Genomic DNA, 12,325 nt, shown 5'->3' with positions numbered 1-12,325 from the left:
TCGAGTCACCGACAGCCTGCGAACACCGGGGGTGCGCGTGCCAGCAACCGACCTCGCCGTGTGGGCCCCCCGCAGGCCCCGACCGGAACATCGGGAGCCAGCAGTCGACAGCGAGGCGGCCATCTTCGGCTGCAGCCGAGCGGCCACCCAACATCGTGGCCCAGCAGGCGTCGGCACCGCGCGTCATGTTTGCTTGGGAGCGCCCACACCTTTTCTTGTGATAATAAATAGTTCTTGTGAAGTTTACTCGTCGTAGTCCATTTTTATGCGCCTCCTAGCGTCCCTCGTGATTTCAGCTGAAGAGCCGCTGCCCACCCCGGGGCACATAAAAGGTGAGCGAGCCCTCCCCTGGGACGAGGAGTGTGATGGGCCAGGTGACAGCCAGCGGCGTGACTCTGCGGCTAGCCATGCGGCTAGCCTGGCGCCCTCAAAACAAGTAGAGTCGCGGCCTCCCTTGTCTCGCGGTATCGGGGAAAATTTATCTATGAATTAAATACCGCGTCACAAATGGCGCCCAACGTGGGGCAAATCCTTTAATTATTCAATAGGTTAAGAATTTTCTTCTTCCTAATTTACAATGGAGGGTGACACTGGATTTTTGGCGAGATATCAGAGAGATATGAGGGCACTGCTACGGCATTCAGCGGTAAAGGCAGAATTTGAAATAATTAAGCAAATGAGTGAAGAAGAGGTGGAAAATGAGTTGTCAAGTAAAGGACACTCCTTGGTAGGGCCACTCTTAGTGCGCAAAGAGCGATTATTGCGGGCTAAGCTTCTTTTGGCACAACCACGGTTAGGGACACCATGGTCAAAGAATTGGACGAAGATGTGCAGCCTGACGATGTAACCCTCTCAGGAGCTTTATACGCCTTAAACTGGGACGAAGACCTAGATGCAGGGCGGAAAATGAAACGAGCATGCAGTAAGGGGCATAAAAAGAAGCACATCGAGACGGAGAAAGTTGCCGCAAGCGACGGAGAAATTAATGAGGAACTGAACCCCATTCGGACCATTACAGCAAACGCAGCGGGGGGCCCTCAGCCCAAACTGCCGCTGATGGACTCATATGATTTTCCGCCGCTGGGGGAAAGGAAAGAAGCGTCAGATTTGACCAGAGAAAAGAAAAAACTGCGCATTCTGCCTTCGGAAGCGAAATCAAATCAGAAAGAGATACCAGTACAGAGCGACCGCAACTCTGAGGAAATAAAGGAGTTGCGGAGTCAATTGCAACAGCAGAACGAGATGATCAACAACCTAACGGATGGAATTAGCCGAATTTTACAAAAATTGGGCAGTGAGAAGAACGATAAGGAAGTGAACTTGAGAAAGGGTTCCAAGAAAAAGTATCGGAGGGAAATAACATCCACTTCGTCATCTTCTTCAGAGTCGGAGGTAACGAGCGGGTCGTTATCTACTGACAGCAGTGATGACTCGGACGATGTATCAGGGGACGATGGACATAGACAGAGCATCAGCTATGAGTTAGGAAGGGCCATAACGAGACCTACGTGGTCTAGGCCTTCACAGGCGAGAGACCAGGGACCGGGCTTTGACGGAGCTTGTTATTCCTGCGGAGAGTCGGGACATAGGGCAAATGCATGCCCGAGAGTCCAGTGTTTCAGCTGTGGCGCAAGGGGGCATATCAGTGTCAATTGCCCCAGTCGACCTGGAAGGACACAAGAAAAGTGCCAACTTTGCGGCAAGGTCGGCTTATTGGCAATTAATTGCCCTAATTGCAAACACCTGTTTACTCGGCAGGAAAACGGACAAGCGGGGAGTCGCCTAGCCCAAGCGGCTTCCCCGCAAACCAATCCGTCGAACATAAATCGGCTGAATTAGATTTAGATAATCATAGGAATAAGTCGATTAGGTTAGGAAATGGTGATTCGATTTTGGAAAAGCCGAGTTGGACAGCCAAATTCTGCGAACCAAATTCGATCAAGGGAGATGTAAATAGTGGAATAAAGGATTGTATAGAGAAAGGAAGGGAGATAAACTCAGATGGGCCAGATGAAACATCTGCTCCTGGGTCGAGTTGGACAGCCAACATCCGCCACCCATCTGAGGCGTTGGCAAAGATCAAGGATGAAGAAATCTACAGATCGAGGTGGACAGCCAACCTCTATCGATCTGGCCAATGCAATGGAGCTATCAGGAAAAGCTCTCCAGCTGAGCAGTCGAGACGGACGGCCGACCTCCACTGCAAAGCTGATATTTGCTGTCCAGCCGTTGATTTCGCCGAGCCGAGCGGGTCAGCCCGTCTCCGCCCACCAAATCAACCGCATATGGGGCAGAAGGCGCATTGGTCGACGGAGTCAGCTCCGCTCTGCCAATCCGTTAGGTCGGGAGAAAGCGAAAGGGTCAAGTCTTTGGTAGGATCGAACAGGCCAGCCTGTCTCCAGCCGCCAAAGCAAGCAGAGAGTGAGAGAATGAGTGAGAGGCCTCAGAGCATCTCGTCGGTGCCACAAAGCCCGCCGAGACATGCGTGGAATGTAGATTCTGCCCAGTCGCTTCACGCGGGCCGGAAATCAGAACAGGAGAGCGATTATGAGAAATTGCCTCAAGTACTGTTCGCTCTGGATCGGTTGTGTTCCAACAAAGGGACGGGCAGGAATGAGTCGAGTGAGAGTGTGACATACCCTGTAACCATTGAGGACAAACCTGATAGGCTGTGTCCGGTTCAGGGAGGGGGAGTCGGCGTGGAGTCCACGCCTAGAGTGAGTTTAGCGAGTGTGACGGCAGGGCTAGTAATCAATAAGGAGAAGAGCGAGTTTTGTTGTACCAGGGCTGCATATCTTGGATATCTGTTAGACGCAGAGGGACTTAGACCAGATCCGGAAAAGATAGCTCCAGTCGTGAATTATCCAGCACCATCTAACCTCAAACAACTAAGACGATTTCTTGGTATGATTGGATGGTACGCTCGGTTCATAAAGGACGATTCGGAAATCAAGCTTCCATTGGTCAAGTTATTGCACAAAGGTCAAGAGTGGGAATGGACAGAGGAACAGCAGAAAGTGTTTGAGACATACAAAAGGGCCATTACAGAAGCCCCGGTCTTGGCAAGGCCGGACTTCTCTAAACCCTTCATCGTACAAACTGATGCGAGTAGTGAAGCAATTGGAGGTGTTCTTTCTCAAGTGAATGAGGACGGAGAACATCCAATCGTTTATGTCAGCCGAGTTCTCACATCAGCTGAGAAAAACTATACGACGACAGAGAGAGAGTTGTTAGCTATTCTATGGGCCATAAAAAAACTAAGGCCTTATTTAGAGGGCTACAAGTTCCTCGTGATCACAGACCACTCCGCACTCCAATTCCTGCGAAATCTCAAGGAACCTACGGGTAGGCTCGCGAGATGGGCGCTGGAGTTGCAGCAGTGGGACTTCGAGGTGGTGCATCGTCGAGGTAAAATCCATGATTTGCCTGATGCACTATCTCGTATGTACGAGCAACTTTCTGGCGAAGAGAAGATCGCTGAAATTACGGAAGTAAAGGATGAGGACTACCAACGCAGAGTCGAGGAAGTCAGCAAATATCCGGAGAGGTATAAAAATTGGAAGGTCGAAGCGGGCCACTTGTATCGTTACAAGTACGATGAGCTGCTCGATCCAATCGCTGATTGTGAAGAGGGCTGGAAACTCGTGCTTCCAAAAGAATGTCGAGAGCGGGTCATAAGGGATGCCCATTGTGAACCTTCATCGGGCCACCTCGGAGTGGAAAAGACCTTCGATCGAGTCGTACGAGATTACTATTGGAGAGGGGCCTATCACGACATTCACAACTTTGTGAGGCAATGTCAGGACTGTCAACAGTTCAAAACGTCGCAGCAAGCGCCTCAGGGACTATTGGGTAAAAGAACGGTAGAGAGACCATGGAGCGTCGTAGCAGCAGATCTCATGGAGTTTCCGCTTAGCAAAGCCAAGAACAAGTACTTAATAATCTTTCAGGACTTATTTTCAAGATGGGTGGAGCTAAAGGTGGTCAGAGTTTGATAACAAATGCGTAAGAGAAGCATTGGCAGAGTATGGAATAACGCATACAACAACGCCTCCATACCATGCTCAGGCAAACCCAGTGGAAAGATCCAATCGAACGCTGAAGACGGCCATCGCGATGTTTGTAGAAAAAGACCATAGAGACTGGGATCAGCATTTACACGAACTAAGGCATGCAGTCAACACTGCGAAGCAGGCCTCGACTAAGATCTCGCCAGCCTACTTGAACTTCGGAAGGCATCCACTGCCAGTGAAGAGTTTGCGGCGCGAGCTTGAAAAGGGGGAAGGCATAGAGAGCAGATTGGATCCACAAGCGTGGAAAAAGAGGGCCGATAGGTTAGGCTTATTACGAGATCTAGTAGCCGAGAACATAGAGAAAGCTCAGGAAAAACAGGCGCGAGCGTATAATAAGGGTAGAAGAAACATCCGTCGGGATCACGTCCAGTGGGATTGATAGGTTTTCAGCCAAGCTAGCCCCTAAATTTGAAGGACCAATCGCGATACTAAAAAAACTGTCTCCAACAGTCTATATAGTAGAAACGCGTTCCAATAAGCAAAACGCGAAAGTAGATATTGGTGACTTGAAAAGATATATAGCACCAAGATCCACTCGTCAAAGTGGTGAGTCCTCCGAGCGCCAAGCCCACGGAGCACACTCTCAAAAAAAGTTCCTTATGAATTTTGGTATTATGTAATAGGTCAGCATTGTGTGTTTGCCTCATGTTATCTTGTCTGTGTGTCAAAGTGAGCGATTCATTTTTCAATTATGTGAAAATCTCTGTCGGACATTATTGTTGTTATGGCACATAGCCCTTGAATTGTGGTGAATGAAAGTTTGCAAACGAGGTGTGATGTGTTTGAGCTGAGGACGTACTGCCTTTTATAGAGTGAATTATCTGAGCGAGTGATGCTTTTGTTGAAATTTTGTGAGAAATTCCCTTGGAATGTATGAAAGATTCATGCCAAAAGTTTGTTCATACCAAATGTATTACTTGATGTTCATAGAGAATGTGGTTAAAATTAGAAAAAGTTGTGCTATCCATTTTCTATCCAATAGCTGAAGACAGAATCTCAAAACTGAGTGAACTACTGGTAGAAGTCTGTGAAATTGTTGTTATTATATTGTGTTCATAGGTTTCAGTTGCAGGCTCGTTTGTAAGCGGTCCACTCGGACGAGTGTCCGGCTTAGGGAGGGGGTATGTGACGTTGTGCTTGGCGCAGCGTCACTTGCCCAGTTCGAATACGCGCGCCTCTCTCGCGAGCCGTAGAACGGCGGGGCGCTATCTGTTGGCGCCGACAATGTATGTAAGAAAAAAGAAGAGCGGGGCGCGCCGCGCGCGGAGAGTGCCGGCCAACACGTGGTAAGGAGAGTTCGTTGTGGGATGCCCGAGAGAGAAGGTCGTGTGCTATCATCGTCGAGTCACCGACAGCCTGCGAACACCGGGGGTGCGCGTGCCAGCAACCGACCTCGCCGTGTGGGCCCCCCGCAGGCCCCGACCGGAACATCGGGAGCCAGCAGTCGACAGCGAGGCGGCCATCTTCGGCTGCAGGCGTCGGCACCGCGCGTCATGTTTGCTTGGGAGCGCCCACACCTTTTCTTGTGATAATAAATAGTTCTTGTGAAGTTTACTCGTCGTAGTCCATTTTTATGCGCCTCCTAGCGTCCCTCGTGATTTCAGCTGAAGAGCCGCTGCCCACCCCGGGGCACATAAAAGGTGAGCGAGCCCTCCCCTGGGACGAGGAGTGTGATGGGCCAGGTGACAGCCAGCGGCGTGACTCTGCGGCTAGCCATGCGGCTAGCCTGGCGCCCTCAAAACAAGTAGAGTCGCGGCCTCCCTTGTCTCGCGGTATCGGGGAAAATTTATCTATGAATTAAATACCGCGTCACATCCCAAACATGATTTTTTAAAGGGGTTTATGAGCAAATTTGTGCATAAAAGTAAGCCCTTTGTCTCTCTGTGAGGGGAGGGAGGATGCCTCGCGCCATCCGCTGCCGACAGTCGTGCCTCACAGTCCTTACCCGTGACTTTAGGGGTGGGGACCAAGAGCTGCAAGTCAATGTAATGGATGAATATACCCTTTTTACTTTTCAATTCTGCATGACCTGTCCTGTTATGGTTGAAGCTTGTCGTACAAATGGTTGCGGTTCATTTTAAATCACTTTTTTCACATTACATATAAAATTAATTCATTAGGTGAATCAATCCTCGTTTTGAATTAGGTCTTCCTCCAACATGTATACAAATTGGCATGTTATTTGATAGTTTTTTTAACAAATACTTCTCCCTTCCTCTCCTATATCCTTCTTTATCACTCACCCTTCCCACCTGGTGATGCTTTCATCCCTTGCCACACACCTTTTTGGTGGATCGCAGGGTATTTATGTCAATAATGAGAAGAGTATCCCAGAATGATTGCACACCCACTGCCAATTGTTCTGCTATCATCTTGGTGTCGCTAGTGATGACAAATTTCTTCAAAACTGCGTTCAGATATATTTGTTGTGATTTTCTAGTGAAAGTACAATAAAACTTTGAGCATAGTTTTAAAACTGTCTCAGAAGAAAAAGCAGCAAGAAGACAGCCATGGAAGAATAAACATGACCGGAAGAATCAAAAGTAAAATCATACAGAGATGAGAATGAGGTGTGAACATGGGTGATCTAGTAAACACACACACCATTGGTCTCCACTAGCCATTTGCATCATCCTCAGGGACAAAGACAAAGCTAAGAAGATAGATGTTTCAAAGGGAGTGAGAAGAATATCTCTGCAATGGTTACGCATCCTCAAAGGTGTTGGAACGTTGCTTCTCGCATGGATAAAAGAACAATTGCAACGTGATGCCTTGTAATGCAAATGCAATGCTATTAACAAGAACAGTATCAGTTGTGAGAAGGTGAAAGTGATTTTTGTTGGCCTTGTTAAGAAAATGCCCAGGATCATGAATGGCCAAAGGAGAAGTATTTAAGGGAAGCCGTGAGTGATGCAAGAGTTTAAGAGAAGAGCCTGTATTCACGGCATTGAGAGGCGTGGTGGAGCCACAGGCTCTGATTCAAAGGCATCCGGGGACTTCATCTGTGACTCGAAGGGCTTAAGAAGAGGAAAAGTGCAATTTGGAGGCTTTAGAAGTGTGCACGTGGAAAGCAATGGAAAAAGTGAAATGGGCAAACAACAGAACTAGCACTAGGCATGGTGACATTTCAAGAAGAACCCACATTTGTGCGACAGATACACAGGAAACTTTAAATGACTATCATCTTAGAGAGAGGAACCATTGTTCCAAACATCCAACGGATGGCGGCAGCAATAAAGGGTTCATCATAAAAATTGCATCACGGTTATGCACTCAATATTTTTTGATAAAATTACTCACGTAGTCCCAGTTTGATCTCTTTATGAGAATATCAAACAAGACAGTTTCAGGCATAACATGGTGGAAATCCCTCATGATGAAAGAAGACACTTTGCTTTTCCAGTTTCAGTACACTCTTTACTCGGTCGTAATGGAAATACGGTACGTGAAAAAGCTAGCACATAAGTAACCCTGAAGTGTAACATCTTCAGGACCTGAATATGTTATGCTGTACCAAAACCTAGGTCGTAATAAAAATACTCATGTGGAAAAGCCAAGTCTCTTTATGAGAATCGAAATCAATGAATTACTCATGCAATAACAATTTCTAAGGTTTAGGTAATTACTCACTTGAGCAACTGTTCCACTCACACCAACTCTGAAGAAGTCTTACGTATTCTTGGATCAAAACATACTGGCGTGATGACAGTAGAAATTCAGGGAAAATGAAGTTCCGGCTGATTGGCCATCTATTTCATTGTCAAGAAGACTATCACAGTTGAATAAAAAAAATAGATTTAAAAAAATATACATGAACATATTTTGGCATTCAAGACCCCCTTCAATAGTTGAGGCTAATGCAGAGTATACCTACACTAAGCAGGAGTTGAATCCAAAACAATGAGGCAAAGCAAGAGACTATGCACTCCTAATTCAAGTCAACCAAATGCTCCAAATTATGAGAATCACTAACGTAGCTGGAGCCTCATTAAACCTTACTCTGTGACTGAACGAGCAAAACGCAGTCAAGTAATGACTGAAAGAGCTTTCCTAAATCCAACAAAGGATACATGAGCTGCCCGACGAGGGTGACATATGGGAGCATAGCAGAGTGCCACTGACAGTTGAACAGGTTGGGGTTTCCTTCCCCTTCCTCACTTCTCACCCCACCGTGCATGAGGCGGACTGAGAGTGAATGCGCGTGGCGACCCCCATCGGATGCCAGGAATAACTCCGCCAGCGTCCAAGCACCCCCCCTGCCCAACGGGTGCAGGTGGTGCAGTGTGGGGCCTCCCACCGAGCTCGAACTCTTGCTGTCGTTTATTTTCAGCAACATCATCTGCTGAAGGCTGTTTTCCCTTGGAAAAAAAAGGAAGAATTCGACTCACTGAATCCACTGATTTGTTCCAATCTTAACCATCCAACTAACTTCAGAATAATGCACATCATATCCTCCCATGATTATATCAAAACTTAAAAATAAATACTGGTGAGAGAAAAATAATACCTGTCCTAAAATGCCACCAATATATGACTGCTTTTCCATTTTTTGAAATGGGAATCCCAAAAAGGAAAATTCCTCCCTTAAAAATACTACTACATGAGCCCATAAAACCCTTCCTTACATGCTTTCCTAATTCCTTAAAGTGACTCCTTTTGGATGTTATCTATCTCAACTGAATTATTTCATTTGGTTTCATGCCTTTTCTATGATGCAGCTACATATTTACAGCTCTGAGATATCATTATCAGCATCAAGCATGTGCAAGAAATAAAAAGATGAACTCTCAATTCGCAAAGCATTTGATTGATAATAACCATAAAAGTGATTTTGATTTCGAAATTTTACATGTTGAAAGCAAAGGCTATAGATTAGACGCCTTAGAACATTTAGAAATTTTAAATAGTGTTTGTTTAAATGAAAATATTGTTAACGAATTTCTGTATGCCTCCCACTCTCCCCTCCTTAAAGTCCCAATCCTCACGGTGGGCGATGACACCGCCCCCTCCCCTTCATCTAACCCTCTCTAATCCGCTGACTCACGAGAGCTCTACAATGTAGACTTCTCCCTCCCGCTCCACATTCCAACAACATCGCGGAGGGGACGCCAAACTGCCCTCCCCTCCGGCACGCAAACCAATCCTGACTTTACCCCTCTCAAACCTTCCTGATTATCTCCACCCTCCCCCGCCCTGGCTGTATATATAAGAAGGGCTGCAAATGTAGAGAGCTCACCTGATGATGAAGTTTTACTTCGAAACCCGGGTCGTGTGAATAAATCGTTTTCGTGTGGAACTACAAAGTTAGTCCTTTCATTTATTTATAATGAATCGGTTCCATAAAGTTACGCCAGAAACCATTAATTATCTTTCCATTTTGCCAAAATCTTGTCGGCTTTGACTAATATTTTACCCTTTAATTAATTTTAATGGTGCTAATGGATTTTACTTTCTTATACTATGACAGTTTCTTCACCAATTCTACATAGCATGCCCATTTTTCCACCTCTGTTAAACTGTCCATATCCTTGTGCTTCTCATTCCATATTTAATCTTCTCCATTCATTTCTCACCTCAGTTAAACATTTAACTCTTTATACTTACTTCTCCCTAGTTCTGCGTTCATGGTTCTTCCATTTCCCACTTTCATACATCCTAATGATTTTATCTCTAATCCAATGCTTCCCAACCCTTTCCCTACTCATCACTCCTGTAGTATACCATTTTCATCCCTTCAAGAAATTACCACCTTAATTCTACTCTATCCGTCCTCTTATCCTCATTCAGTATTTTATTAAATGCCTCCAGGTCCTCCTTTTTCCCTAGTTGTTTTTTCATTCCATTGTTTTATTCTTCATTCTTCTGCAATTAACGTCACACTTAATGAGTACTAAGTTGTGATCCAAATCCATATCTGCTCCCGAGAAATGGCATTCATTAATCATTCTTTTCTTAAATCTATGCAAAGCCACAACATAATCTAACTCATATGTCCATGAATCTCTCGGCATATTAATGCGTTCCTCTGCATAATTGTGGTGTTTAAACCAGTTGCTAGAATGAAGCTCTTTCTCCTGCAAACTGCTATTATTTATTCCTCACGGTCATTCCTTCCACCTAAACAGCAGCCTCTCTTACATCTGGCTCCTGCCACTCCCTTTGCCTAGCAACTGCATTCCTTCCCCATCACTATCTCTCTCTGTTTTCTGCCATCTACTGACATATTCATTTTTCCCAAACATTTAGTAATCACCCATGTGAAGAGGTAAGAATAAGGATGAATTTCACCATATCAATGAACATACATTTCCTCATTATTTAAACAACCGTGAAATATAAATTGAAACATTATGAGATGCTCACTTTTAATCATAACAGTATCACTTAAGGTTGAATAATTCAGATTCATAGGCCTCTATATTACACTTCTGAACACAACGCTGTTTCCATTCAAAACAGGAAGGCTGATCAACATAGAATAGTCGAATGCTGCAGTTGTTTGATAAATACATACAAGGAGCTGGTGGGCGGTGGATGGGGCGCACATGGTGTCTCTGTCACCCATTTGAGCAGGAGGTATGCTTGCGTCAGCAGGGTCGTCCTTGGTATCAGGTCCGATCTGACCCCGTTCACATGCTCCTCATCAATCAGAGGCCCGAGGCCACCTGCCCAGCTGCTTCCGCCAAACCCCACGCCCCCTCCGCTGCACTCCAGGATCAGGTACTGCAGCAGCAACAGGTTGCAGCACGTGGAGAATCTGAAACACCACCAGCAGGATGAAGCTCTCCACCTCTACTTGGGTCAGACTTGAAGCACCTCCATTCAATCAATTACCCTTCCCAAAAAGGGAAATCTACAATGGGGCCATGGGCTCAGTCATTGAAATACGCATTTGTTTTCTTCTTCCATGCACGAGCACATCTTTTATACCTCTGGTCGGATGTACTGTTGGGGTTTACCAGAAGCCTTGTCGTTATACGTTAAGTTACTCGAAAGATGTGGTTCAATTACACCTATATAACGACCTGAAATTCACCACAAGGGCATGTGCTAGGAGGTGTTAGGTCACCGCCCCTAAAAAAGTATAAAATCACATGCAAAACCAACATACTCATGCCAACCTACATCCCAAGGTGGCATATATATTCATTCTACAACCATTTTAACTAACACAAATGCAAATAAATATGCCATCAACTAACATATACATACACCTATAAATATACCATATGTCTTTGCAGCGTTTGAATTTGTCCTCACTCGTAAATTAAATACCTTTAACATTTATATTTACTTTGGTTTCTTAATTATGATTCCTGATTGTCAAGGTAAAGAATGAGTATTTGTATCTGTACTGGACTCTATCTCCATTATCTTATCTTTGTGGTCTGATTTACTTAAGCAAAGTGGGGCCATTATAATTCCTTTGCCAATTCTTGAATTTGTTTGTGGAGGAGAGTCATCAACAATCTGCACTGAAGCTGAATCGTCACACTTTCAGCAACAAAAAGGATAACGCTGAGAAACATGTTAGGGAAGCAAAATAGGTTACAAAAAATAAGTTTAACAAATCATAAAAATATAATTAATTTTATTTGAATAAATTTAAAAAAATTTAAAATTCAATTTCTTTGAGATTTGAACTAAAAAGAATGAATAGGCAGCTCTAAGAGATGTGTGAGAAGAAGTTGGGAGGAAATGGTAAAGTGATGCAGAGTTGAAGTTATTTATTTATTCCACTTTAATCCAAAAACAGAACTCAGGCTTCTACATCTGACTTTTTGGCAATGATATAACAATAGAAACAATTACAAACACCCAAGCACTAGATGGAGAAAAACCCACCTAGGCAGGAATCAAACCCACGAACCTTGGGTTGGCAGGCGAGGATGTTATCCCACTACCACCGGGGTCGGCGGGGTTAAAAGTTTCCAGTCAAATATAATATGGGAATGGTAGCATAATGCTGGAAAAGTTGTTAAAAGATGAAAAAGGTTGAATAAACAAATAGCAGAAGAAGACACTGATTGTGGTGCTTTCGAGGCCATGGTGTTGACAAATGGAGGAATGGAAGGGGATATGTGAAGGGGGAGAGGCACCACACAAACTGCTAGCTGCCAAGGGGGGGGAAGAAAGCATTCATCGGCATCAATGCTAGTCATTAAAATTATTACAATGGCAGTGATGAGGTCAGTTAGAAATGAAAGGATGGCAAATGCACATGGCCTATGCCAGTGCTGTGTTTGAGTGAC

At 45.0% G+C, this 12,325-nt stretch overlaps 1 protein-coding gene across 1 annotated transcript in view; it reads right to left on the bottom strand.

Annotated features, from left to right (window-relative positions):
* LOC139692783 (nuclear pore complex protein Nup160 homolog) overlaps nt 1-12,325 on the bottom strand; it is a gene marked incomplete at its 3' end in the record, with an annotated part of 58,905 nt that overhangs the window by 18,714 nt on the left and 27,866 nt on the right. Inside the window, exons 13-15 of the mRNA XM_071591063.1 lie at nt 10,588-10,830; nt 8,144-8,431; nt 7,704-7,822 (exon numbers count right to left, since the gene is read on the bottom strand). Of these exons, the coding sequence (XP_071447164.1) occupies nt 7,704-7,822; nt 8,144-8,431; nt 10,588-10,830 (650 nt within the window). The remainder of the gene's footprint in view (nt 1-7,703; nt 7,823-8,143; nt 8,432-10,587; nt 10,831-12,325) is intronic.

This window comes from Hetaerina americana, unplaced genomic scaffold (genome assembly GCF_022747635.1).
Source record: "Hetaerina americana unplaced genomic scaffold, ioHetAmer1.1.p SCAF_41, whole genome shotgun sequence".
NCBI classification, from domain to species: Eukaryota; Metazoa; Arthropoda; class Insecta; order Odonata; family Calopterygidae; genus Hetaerina; species Hetaerina americana.
The sequence above is the reverse complement of the archived record's forward strand: the minus strand, read 5'-3'. Positions and strand labels throughout refer to the sequence as shown.